Consider the following 13262-nt stretch of genomic DNA (forward strand, 5'->3'; position numbering starts at 1 on the left):
TCCTGTGATAGAAGAAATCCTATCATGATTAAAAATTACGTTAAAAAGAATGTTAACTCACAGTTCAAACCTAAATGGAGACACAAAATAGCCAACACTATGTTGAAGAACAAAGTTGGAGGACTGATACTACCTGACTTCAAAAATGACCATAAAGATATAGTAATCAAAACACTCTAGTATTCGCTGAAGAATAGCCAAACAAATGAAAAAGATAGGGAACCCAGAAATAAGCCATAAATACAGCCAACTGATCTTTGAGAAATGAGTAAAGGTGATAAAATGGAGCAAACATGGTCTTTTCAATAAATGGTGCTGGAACAACTAGACCTCCACATGCAAACAACAACAACAACAACAACAACAACAACAACAACAACAAGTAAATCTAGACATGGACCTCACACCCTTCCCAAAATTTAACTCAAAACCAATCATAGGCCCAAATATAAACACAAAGCTATAAAATTCCTAGAAGATAACATAGGTAAAAATCTAGGTGACTTTAGGCATGGTGATGCTTTTTTAGATACAACACCACAGGCATGGTCTGCAAGATAATTGATAACTAGATTCTATTAAAATAAAAACTGTTTGTAAAAGACACTGCTGAAAAAATGAGAAGACAAGTCAAAGACTGGGAGAAAATATTTGTAAAAGACACAACTGATAAATGACTTTTATCCAAAGAACTTTTATACAAAGAACTCTTAAAATTCAACAACAAGAAAATAAAGAACCTGATTTTAAAATGGCCTAAGACCTAAACAGATACTTCACCAAAGATACAGATGTAAAATATGTTCAACATCATTTGTCATTAAGGAAATGTAAAGTAAAACAATGAGATACTGCTACACACCTGTTAGAATGGCCAAAAAAGTGGTATCACTAAATGCTCGTGAGGCTATGGAGCAAAAGGAACTCTTATTCACTGCTGGTAGGAATGCAAAATGGTACACAATTTTGGAAGACAGTATAGAGCTTTCTTACAAAACTACTCTTACTATATGACCCAGTAATCATACTCTTTGGTGTTTACCCAAAGAAACTGTAAACTTAAGTCCACACAAAATATGTACACAGATGTTTATAGCAGCTTTATTCATAAGTGCCAAAACTTGGCAGCAATCAAGATATCATTCAGTATGTAAATAAATAAATAAACAGTGGTATATCCAGAGAGTGGAGTATTATTCAGTGATTAGAAGAATAAGCTATCAAGTCATGAAAAGACATGGAGAAACCTCAAACAGATAACGTGACAAAAGCCAATCTGAAAAGGCTACAGACTGTATGATATTCTGGAAAAGGCAAAACAACAGAACGATTAAAAAGATTTAAAAGGTTAGTGGTTTCAAGGGGTAAATGGGAAGGATTGATGAATAGGCTGAACACAGAGAGTTTTCAGGGCAGTGAGATTATCCTGTATGACACTACAATGGTGGATACATGCTATTATGCATTTGTCCAAACCTACAGAACAAACTTCAAGAGTGAATCCCATTCAATTTTGCCTGTGAGCCCAAAACTGCTCTAAAAAAGAATGTTACTTTTTAAAAAATTGAAAAAACATATTTACTTAACATTTTTAATATAGCATATACAAATAGATTTTATGGATTTCATAGCTACATTCCTTAGCTAACAATATAGTTTAAATTTTTTGTGATATAAAAGTTAGAAATAAATGTCCGTGGCAGTAATATCTACCTAATTACACTGAATTTATCTTGTTCTTTTACAAAGAAGGTACAGACATTGGTGATTATACAGGATATTTCTTTCTTTCAGGATTTTCACTGAAATGCTATCAAATGTTTCTCTAGATAACATTTTAGGATCATTGGACGTTCACTACAAATAAATCTTATGAAGGAATCTAGAACAGAAGTTAGAAAACAAGCCAAATGCAGTTGCTGCTTGTTTTTGTAAATAAAATTTTATTGAAACACAGCCATGCCCAATTGTTAATATACTGTCCACGACTGCTTTCATGCTACAACAGCACTGAGTAGCTACAATGAAGAAAAACATAAGGCCCACAAAACCTAAAATATTTACTACATGCCCCTTTACAAAAAAAAAAAAAAAAAAAAAAGTTCCCTGGCTCCTAAGAATAAGTAGTTGATATTTGGTAATACTTTTGATTAAAGAAAGAATATTGGTCTTTAACCTTTATTTGTACATAATAAATAATGCAACTCAAAGCAGTTTTCTAATGAAGATCAAAGAAATACACTGATATAAAATAAATGCACATAGTGATCATGACATGATGGTTAGTGAAGACGCTGCACTCACATGACTGGATATACAAGTGCACTACTAAAATGATGGAAACGTGTTACTTTATTTTGTACAGCACCTCATTTTCTTCACATGTCAAATGATGATAATAGTACCTGTCTCACTGCCTGGTGAGAGGATTCAATGAAAATAAATGTAAGATAATTTTAGCAGTTTCAGACATTTAAGAATCATTAGGAAAGGTAAGTCACTAATATCATATAATTTAATCATGATTTCTTTTCCTTAAAAGTTATTCTTAAACCTAAGGACATTCTCTTGAGATTAGTTAGAAACCTGATACTAAAGTTGTTTCTTAAAGGGGCAAAATGCATCAAAGATGCTCACTGGGCCGTGTTCCATGCCTTCAAGTTTAATTCATCATTGATTTGTTTATATACTGAGGCTCGAAACAACATTTAGTCTGGAAAAAAAGGATTTCACTGCTCTTAAAACAAATTTAAAAACCAAAGGACCAGAAAGTATTTAATTTTATGTGTCATAAAGGCTAATAACATAGAAAAAAATTCCATAATAAAATAAAATGATCCAAAGAACCACATACAATCAAGCAATGATGAAGTTTCATGCAAGCAATTATTATCATCCCACTTTTTCTTTAATAATCTTGATTGGAGCATTTTGAACAATGGAGTTTAAAAGTAAAACTGCTTAATTTCCAAGCACAATAAAACAACATATATCATATATATTTGAATTGGTACTACTTCATGAAAACAGTAAGAATAACAGAACATTTAAAATTTTTACATTATGTAAAAAAGTACAAATTAAAAATTTTGAGGTATGAAGGAAGACTGCTTTTTTAAAAGATAAAAAAACCCCAGAAGTGTAGAGGATGAAATCCTTCTCTCTCTTATCTATTTAATGAAATAGCAAAATAATAAATAAATAAACAAATAAATAATAAAATGACCTAGCAATATTGGGATGATAATTTATGAATATTTTATGACTTATATGGCTAACCCCTCAGCTAAAAAGTTAGTAAAAAATAAAACCTCACAGTCATTATCTCACAATTCAAGAAAAATTTTAAGAGCATAAAAATTAATAATTTTAACCATTAAGTATTCTCAAAAACAGGATAAAATAAAGCGTACCTGGTGTCCAGCCTTTACTTGCTTCAAAACACTTTCATAACATACTTCATCCATGTTATTCAATTGTTGCACCTTAAGGTTTTTAAAACATGAATAATATCAAATGAAGCAATTATAAACTTTCTAACTAGCAACAAAACTGCTGATCATAAGGCATTTTTTTCCTTTCAGATTAACTAGAATGTAGAAACAACAAATGCACTATAAATACCTAGCATATAACAACCTATTAAGAAACACAACATAATTTTAAAGTACAAAGGGGCGCCTGGGTGGCTCAGTCAGTTAAGCATCCTACCTTGGCTCAGGTCATGATCTCATGGGTTGTGAGTTCGAGCCTCACATGGGACTCTTTGCTCTCAGTACAGAGCCCACTTCGGATCCTCTGTCTCCCTCTTTCTCCTCTTTCTTTGCCCCTTCCCTGCTCTCTCTTCCCCTCTCTCTCAAAAATAAATAAAAAAGATTTCAAAAAATTAAAAAAAAAAAGTACAAATAAAATACCTCATACTAACTTTCTAAGTATGACAAGTTTTTTAAAGACAATTTTAAGGATAATATACTAGTTATAGATATTTTAGAATAATTTAAAAATTTTTGCTTTCCCCAGGAAGTCCACTTGTCAAGCTGTTTTTCTTCTGTTTCATTCTATAAACTATACAGCTTTCCTGTGTAATTCTCAAAATCACCACAACAGCACTAGTAGAATGCCATGGTATATACAGTTAGAATCAAGGGAAACATACTATTTCTGTAATACATATGGAGAGGGTTAGATATTTTTCTACAGAAACATTTTTCAGGTTAATTGGAAATTTAATATCCAATTCATGAGTTAAGAAAGGATCTCATCTTCCCTATTAATGATGAGGAAACTTCCAACCAAAAAGGTAAGATGGTTCATCCAAAGGAACAGGCATGTGATCCAACCTGCATCTCTCTACACAACATTTATTAAGAGTGTGGAAGTGATGAAAATGTCATACACATTTGGAATGACTATGATATAGATATTTTGTTTTAATAAAGTAAATGTTTTATCATTCTGTTACTCTTATGAATTGTAGTGACTAAGTAAAAGGAGATAATCACGGGATAATTTACTCCCCATTAATGATTCAAGAACAACCTCAGCTCTCAATAATTTTTTCAGTGTAGTTTGGGTTGAGTTCTGGGCAAAGCCATGATTTCAAATTAGAGGTGTCAGGCACACCATCTTCCTATATTCTTCCATAATAACTGAGTCACATCATGTGTTTCTGAATGAAACTCTGAGGAACCTACAAGGATTTCTTTTCATAAAACAATGACAAATGGATAACTGGTTAGTAAATATATTAATCAACACCCTGGGGAAATGCTTAATGATTACCAATTGTATATTTCACTGAATGTAAAAATAATACATTATAATAAAACAAAAAAATCTATAACTCATACATATAAATAATTTATATTAACCCTATGTAAGATACGTAACAGTGTTTTTCTAATTGTGCAAGACTTCTGTCACCTGACACCATTCTTCTTATGATTTAAGATTACAATGCTAACATATTAAGGTGAAAATATGTTGAATTTAATTAGCTTTAAGTAATTTACCAATTTATATAATGGATTAAAAAAATAAGATTTAAATAGCTGAAAAGCACCTGAAAAATTTTTCTTTTCTAAATCTTTCTGTGATAACCATCTTCTGTCATTTAAATTATAAAGCTGAAAGAATAAGCTAAAGCTATAAAGGAAACAGCTCTACAGCTGCCCTAAGGATACCTTAAAATATACTAAATAATCAAATATATATTAAGAAGTGACTGAGAAAAAAAAAACAAGTAGCAATACTGAAAATCACTTGAATCAATTAATGACAAAATATGTACAATATAACTATTATTATATCTGTCTGTATGTCTGAAATGGCTCACGACAACCCTGAAGACACCTTACATTATGCACTGTACCTGAAGCATATGTATACACTGTTGTAGTGGCAGTCACTTCTGGTATTTTTTAGCTGAATATTTTATTTGTAATAGTGTAAGGTAAAATGACCCTATGTTACTAATAAAACTCTTTTTAGACAAGTAATGCAATACATTAAAGACCAGGGCTGACATACTAACACAGGATTCCATCTCATTTTATTTTATAAAGAGGTCATAAGGCCTATGAATCTTCTCTCAAACCTATTTCTTTTACAGAAAACAAAAAGTATCATTTAACACAATATTAAATGCATAAATTTTGAGCAAAGTAAAATATTCCTTCATGATACTATGAAACAGAAGTTTAAAATAAGCACCCTAATAGTGTATATGGTACACAGTAATACTATAAAACTTTTAAAAGCATTATAAAGAATCTCAGAAATGCCACTTATATATATATAATTAATATGGTAGTTATAAAACATTATAAGTGAAATAGAATACCTCATTAACAGTTGCTATTAGGAATTATTTTCCAATGGCATAAAATTTATTATTTTTTTTAGATAAGTAGCATATCAAAATTTATATTACTGGTTGAATGAGAGCCTTTTATTATTTCACACTAGCCTTCAATCATTTCAAAGTAACTTTTTGGAATTTATGACCTTATATATATATATAACTTGTATTATTAGCCAAGAATACAAAATATACATTGATAATGCGATACAAACTGTAAGCAACTTTTTGAAGGAGTTATATTACTACTTATAGTTGAGGAAATGTGCTTGATTTTATCTAAGATGTTTAATTTGTAATCCTACTAAAAGGGTCTTTTGGGGAAATCCCAAATAAGCATTAAACAATACATCAACAAAAACATTTTAGGAACAGAAAACTCTATTATTATTAAAAAATATATTTACCTTATTTGCACTTTTAACTCCCAGAAATGTCTGTCCAAGAGGAACTGGTCGAAAACGGCCATCAAAGTAGAAAAGTCCAATACAGGGATTAACGTGTAAAAATGTAGCAACATCAAGGTAGTTGGGTAAGGTCGCAGAGAGCCCAAGAATCCTTATCATACTCTGTGTGGATTCCACCTACATGGGTTACATTATTTAATTTATGAGTAGATTCAACCCATTTGGATTTTTCTGAGTTTGAAATAAGTTTTAATAAACAGAGAGTATGAGACATTTACAATAAAACAAGATTCCACCCCTCTTAAAAATATGTAATAACAATACATAGTGTGAAACACAGATGTCTTTATCTGAAAGATAAACAATGAAAGAAAACTGGTCTGAGCCTGCCATCAAGGATAATATAAAATATATAATAAAACAAGATCCACCCCCAAATATATAATAACAACACAATTTAAAAGACAGGTAACTGTCCTTATCTGAAAGATAAACAATTAAATAAACTGGTCTAAGCCTGCCATCAAGGATAATACAAAATAATTTAAAATGTAATTTTAGATTTCCTGAACTGAAGAATCTTAACTTTTTTTCCCCTAAAAATGTAACAAAGTAAGTGACATACATGGATTAGGATTTAGTCTAAGTTTTATCAATTTATAATTTCAGGTGCTAAAAACACAAAAGTCTAAAATAATTAAGGTAAATATTTCTAGTATTTCACAAATTTAAATTTAAAATGAATGACAGAAATATTTGAAACTATGTGTATATATACATTCATTGAAAATTTCCATGGACCTTTTAAAAAATTATTGAAGCCTCATTTATTAAATCAGCGTTTTCCTTCCCTTATTATAGACTGCTTAGTCTATAATTCTTTACCTATTATACAGTATTCCTTTTGCTGTATCATACTATCATATCAGTAAAGCGTATCAGTAAAACATATCATATCAGTAAAAGTTGAGCATATCAGTAAAATATATGACTGAGAAACTAAACACACTATTCTTTCATCACAGAGGAAGTTTTCAAATTGGTTTACCAAATTATCATTACACACTTTATATTAAAATCATTTCATAATCATAACAGAAGAGAGATTGCAGGGAAAATAGCTAAAACTTGGGAAAAAAATAAAAACTACTGAAAACATGAATTAAGCCACATTTTTTGTGTCCACTGCTGTAGTGTAATAGTCTCGTTTTGTTGCTGAGCACTATTGATAACACTGATTTTGTTTAATAATTATCTTTTAAGCTCTTAATGACAGGCACAGTGCCAACAGAACAGGAGCTTAGAGCCCATATGTAATAATGGCAAAAAACATCGTAATGTGTCCTATTAATAGTTGTAGTTTCCCAGAATGGTGAGAATAATGGGCAGGGATCACTAAATAAACTCCGGTACGTCAGGAAAGGCATACTGAGTGGGGGTAATGGTTGCTGCCAATCTAAACTGAGAGGACAGCAGGCAAGCCAGAAGGAATCGGGAGTTTAGGGTACTGCATCTAGCAAGACTAGTAGCATGAACTGGAGAAAGGAGGTGACAGAAGATGTGGTTAGAAATATAGAAATAATCATGAAAGAGTTTACACGCCAAGAAGTATGTCCATTTAACTGCTCATAAGCACACAACAGCGTCCAGTTCTCTCTCAGTTATGTTTTCAGGTCTAATTCATAACGTATAACACTTACAACATCCTCATCTTTTAAGTTTCTACACATTCAGTAAAAGGTCTTTATCATTTCTAGTTTTATTTATTCATTGGCTTTCTATTTGTGATTAGACTTGTTAGAGGTTGCTTTATTTAGTTTCTTTTTTTTCCAGTGGCTTTTAAAAATTTTGTTTTCCTATTTTAAAATTAACTTTAGGGGCGCCTGGGTGGCGCAGTCGGTTAAGCGTCCGACTTCAGCCAGGTCACGATCTCGCGGTCCGTGAGTTCGAGCCCCGCGTCGGGCTCTGGGCTGATGGCTCAGGGCCTGGAGCCTGTTTCCGATTCTGTGTCTCCCTCTCTCTCTGCCCCTCGCCCGTTCATGCTCTGTCTCTCTCTGTCCCAAAAATAAATAAACGTTGAAAAAAAAAATTAACTTTATTTTTCAGCTTTATTATTTTTTCCACTCGGTTTCATTAGAATATTTTGCACCAAACTAACATTTAACGTTTAATAATTAACTTATTGATAGTGTCTCCATTCCTGTTTCATTTTAGATTATAAATCTTACTTTGAATAACAATTCTGGGTGCATTTGACAAGTTTCCATTATTTTTGAAAAAAAAAAAAAAGTGCTGACCCTCTCTCTTTCCTTCTCTTCCTTCCATGATCACTTACTGACCTCTAAGTGGCTGCTGATTAATCTTTCAATTGGTTGGGTTTTAAATCTTCATTTTATCAAATATAAAAGTGTAGAATGTATGCATGTATATACGTATGTATGTATGTGTATCTATCTGTACAGAATTTTATCATATAAATGTTGTTTCTAAATGTCTACTGTATTCTGTAAAGACTATGATCTGTTCAATTTCTGCTTTGAGAAAATGCCCCATAGAGACCTGAGATTTATCTATTCATAGGTTATACAATACTTTATGTTTGATCACTTCACCACATTAATTATATTATTCAAATTCTCTACATCAGCAATACAGGATGTTAGTATTTGCCAAAAGAAAGAATCATTTAATCACATACGAACGTCCCATTTTAAACTAGGAGGCAAAATTAATTTTCCCCTCCTAAGGGGAATTAATTTCTATCATTAGCATGATACAGCCTAGGATCATCCACACCTCAGCCCTATGGGTTCTGCAGAAATATTAGGTGGCATTCTGCTGCCCCATGTGCCTATAATAGCCCTTCTCTCTGTGTTCTCATATCCCTTCTGCTTTCATATTTTGTATTCTTGGCTTCTAAAGTCTGATTTAGAAAATGGTTTCTTACCTAAAAAAAAAAGAAAACTGAAAACATCTAATGTGATTTTAAAAATTACACATGATTTAGAATGAATTTGGCAAGTTAGTCAACCTATGAGAGAAGGCATATAAAAAGATTTCTAACCTTAACGTTATATTATTATTTTTTTATCTAGAAATGTTTGCCATTCTCACTTTCTTGCTATCATCAGTAAAATAAGGGGGTTCATGAAGAGACACTGGGTAAGTATTTTAATCATTTCTTCAGTTTCCTATGTCTTTCTTATTTACAGCTAATTTTAGTCAAAACTTGCTTGCATCATACTGGTATCTTCAAGTTTACTGCCCCTAAGTGAGCAACTGCCAATGCCGGATTTCTCCTTGCACATTGCCATACAATGTACACACACTTCAGGAGAGTCCAAATGCCTGGATACATTCCCTGACACCAATGTTTCCTACAAGCATAAGAGAAAATGTGGTCCTGTAACTTCAAAATCCATTCTGTAAGTTTAGACAGAGGAGTTTAGAGGTTCTTTCTGGGCATATTTGAGGACTAAATAAAATACCTATAGAGATACCTATGAGATATATATGGCTCCTTAGATAGATGATTCTTACCACTTTGGTAAAAGAATAAGAACTACAACTTTCAAATTAAAGGTATGTAGTTGGATATAAAAACAACCTTCCCCCAAAAAAACTCCAGACTGAAATTATCATGAACTGAATCAATATAAACATTTGTATGGCAGAGTTACAGACTTGTTAAGAGAACAGATCCATTTGCTTCATTAAATTTATAAATCAGTGGATTCCATAAAAGTTATATAATAAGCCAAATTACAGAAATAAAAAATAAGAAAATGAATAACTGAATTTTCAAAATATGCTTTTGCATTTAATTCAAAAAGTTTTTACCTTCAGGTGATATTATCTAGAGGACAACTCAATAAGCCCTGGAACTCATATTTTGTTAAATTACCATCCATTCACTGATTGTTAGTAAGTATTTTATAAACCTGCTTTCACAAAGAAAAGGGGGACGAAGTATGTTCTAATTTGATATTCATTATTACTAGAAAGGATTCAAGAATAAAAGAAATCACAGCAGATAGTCAGAAAAGGGAGTAAACAAAATATTCTTTTTTACAAAGGAGCAAGGGTGGCATTTTAAGTAAAGTCAGAGAGGATTTTGTCAATCATTTCATTCGTCAGTCAACAGATTGTGTATGTAATTGTATTGGGGGGGGGCACCAGGAAATAGCAGTAAACAAAACTGTCTTTACAATCAGGAGCTGACGTTTTAGTTGAGAAGAGACAACCATAAACTCATAAACAAATTAGGGAATTTCAGGTATCGGTATCAGTAAGTGCTATGAGTAGAGTAAAACAAGGTAATAGCATAGAAGGTAGCATGGGTGGGGCCACACTTTAGGTGGGATAATGAGGAAAAACCTCGCTAAAGAAGAAATATTTGAGAGATGATCAGGGGATAAAAATCTTCAAACAGAAGAAAAAGTAAGTACAAAGACTGTGGGATTGGAACAAGCTGAGCAGGAAGAAGATGAATGAGAGGACAAAGTGTGGATAGAGCAGTTTAGAGGTCTACTGAGAACCCTCTCATGTATGACTTTGTAGGCCATAATTCACAAGCTTGATTCAATACATACAAAGTACACTTTCTACCCACAGTACTTAAAAATGCACATTGGAATTTACATTAAATTGCTATCGGAACTTTTAAACAATTAAACACTTTTAACAGTTAAATGTATCGAGTCACAAGAAACAATTATACTTTTAAACAATTAAACATTTTTAACAATTAAATGTATTAAGTCACAAAAAACTCAGTTTCAAATCAAAAAAGAATATAGGCCGCTTTCTCTGATTACAATGTAACATACTTAGAAAGATAAACCCAAGAGATGGCCAAAAACTTCTATTCACTTTGTAACTAAAATATATCATTATGATCCCATGACTGATCAACTTCATCGCAGGTTTCTAAGGAGGCTTTTGATAAGTTTGCTTAGTCTAGAAGACTCAGTGGGTATAAGCAAAGTAGTCCAATGTGAGTAATAGGAATACTTCCATAATGAGACATCCATCAACAATGGCTTAAGACTTAAACTTTGTGCAATGTGGATACCACTGAATAAGACACAGATCCACACAGAGACTATTTGCAAAAGCGTAAAGAGGGAGCGTCAAAAAATGATAGAGATGGATAAAAATTAAAGTATAAATATATATACAATATCTTACCATGAATTTGCTTTCACTAAAAAAATCTTGTGGCTATCAGCAAAAACTAAAAACAAAGGAACCCTCTATCGGGGAAATAATGAACATCCCTATTAGTTAAGAAACCCCCTTTATATGTTGTGATGAGAATCCTTTATAGTGATTACAATGATTTTTTTAAACAAAACTCTTTATTTATTTATTCATTTTGAGAGAGAGAGAAGGAGAGAGCATACGCAGCAGGGGTAGAGAAAGAATCCTAAGCAAGTTCCCCATGCTGTCAGTGAAGAGCCCAACACTGAGCTCAATCTCAGGAACCACAGCATCATGACCTGAGCTGAAATCAAGAGTTGAGGCTTAACTAAGCTACCCAGTCAACCCTAGAACGATGATTTTAATTATGCAATAGTTCTATGTAGTAGTGAAGGTGATTTGAAAGGATATGAAAGTGATCTTTTTGTTTTGAAACCATTATAACATAAAATTACTGAACATGTTTTTAAGGTATTTCGATGTTAAATACATGATACTCTGCAAACACCATAGACCTTTTTCTGCTAAAATTCCATTTAAAATGACTCTATTTTTTAATCTAAAAGTATGATCCTATTATTCTCGATATATATAATAAGCCTGTATGTGAAATACTTTCTTTTAAATGAGAATAACTTGGAACTTTATGTCCTAAACCAAATCTCAAAGCTCTGTAAACTACACTATGAACTATAAATTCACCTAAAAATTATTGTGTTGAAAACTATAAAAGTTTTAATATTTTACAGCTTATTTTTTATAATTAGCCCAAAAGCTAGGCAATAAGTTTTTAGGATGTTTTCCTTTATATAAAATCTATGTTCAGACAGTTTAGAAGACAATTAATATTAGTTCAGTGTTGTTAAATACAACGGATGTGGCCTTTCTTACACTTTATTTTCTAAATTCCTCTCAATCATGTGTCTTGTGAATTTAGTCCCTAAAGCCACCACACAATTTCAGAATCCGAACACAATCTACACTGCTTTAGAGCATCTTTTAATGTTGCTTCCCTTAGTTACAAATGTTGATGTGCTATGTAAAACACTGCCATCTACTGGGCACATCTGGTAATCAAAAAAAAGGTACATAGAAAAACAGCAACTTTGCTTTTTAATAAAAGTAGTTATGAGCTTTGTGATAGTACATTAAAAAATATGAGAAGAATCACATAGACCCTTCTATAAAGGAGATTAAAATATAGTAAAGGATACAGATGAAGACAGAATTTCTCATAACCAATAAAACATTCTGCCTTCAGTGAGATGAGTTTCATCTCTGGAAGAGGGTCAATGGTATTGGAAAGGAAATGGGGAAAGGACACATAGTTTTGTGTGGCTGGAACCTATTGTAGCTAAGAAATATGTAGAAGTTAAAATTATACAAATAGATCGCAACTCCAATAGTCTTTAATGTCCAGATAAGGAATTTAAACATTTTTCTTTAGATACCAAACAGCAAGCCATCAAAAACTTTATGAACATAGTAGTAATAAACCACACAATTGGAGTTTGATTATATTATGGAGATATCATGTGTAGGATGAATATATTAAATATTTAGATGTTATATATCTATACTATACAAAATATATATATTTCTATATCATATATAGATATTTCTATAACTACATTACATACACAATAAAAATCTATTTTATATATTTAGTTTACATAAATTTAACTTGATATAGTTTATAATATTTATGTATTATATGGAAATTTATACACTATAATTAATATTCATAAACTTAGAATTGCTTCAAAATATATATAATACATAGTATCATGTGT

General features: G+C 31.6%; 1 protein-coding gene across 1 annotated transcript in view; it reads right to left on the reverse strand.

Annotated features, from left to right (window-relative positions):
• The window catches only part of ASCC3 (activating signal cointegrator 1 complex subunit 3), a 362261-nt gene that overhangs the window by 204604 nt on the left and 144395 nt on the right, over positions 1 to 13262 (reverse strand). Inside the window, 2 exon segments of the mRNA XM_030317096.1 lie at positions 3414 to 3485; positions 6268 to 6444. Coding sequence (XP_030172956.1) covers positions 3414 to 3485; positions 6268 to 6444 — 249 coding nt within the window.

This window comes from Lynx canadensis, chromosome B2, assembly GCF_007474595.2.
Source record: "Lynx canadensis isolate LIC74 chromosome B2, mLynCan4.pri.v2, whole genome shotgun sequence".
NCBI classification, from domain to species: domain Eukaryota; kingdom Metazoa; phylum Chordata; class Mammalia; order Carnivora; family Felidae; genus Lynx; species Lynx canadensis.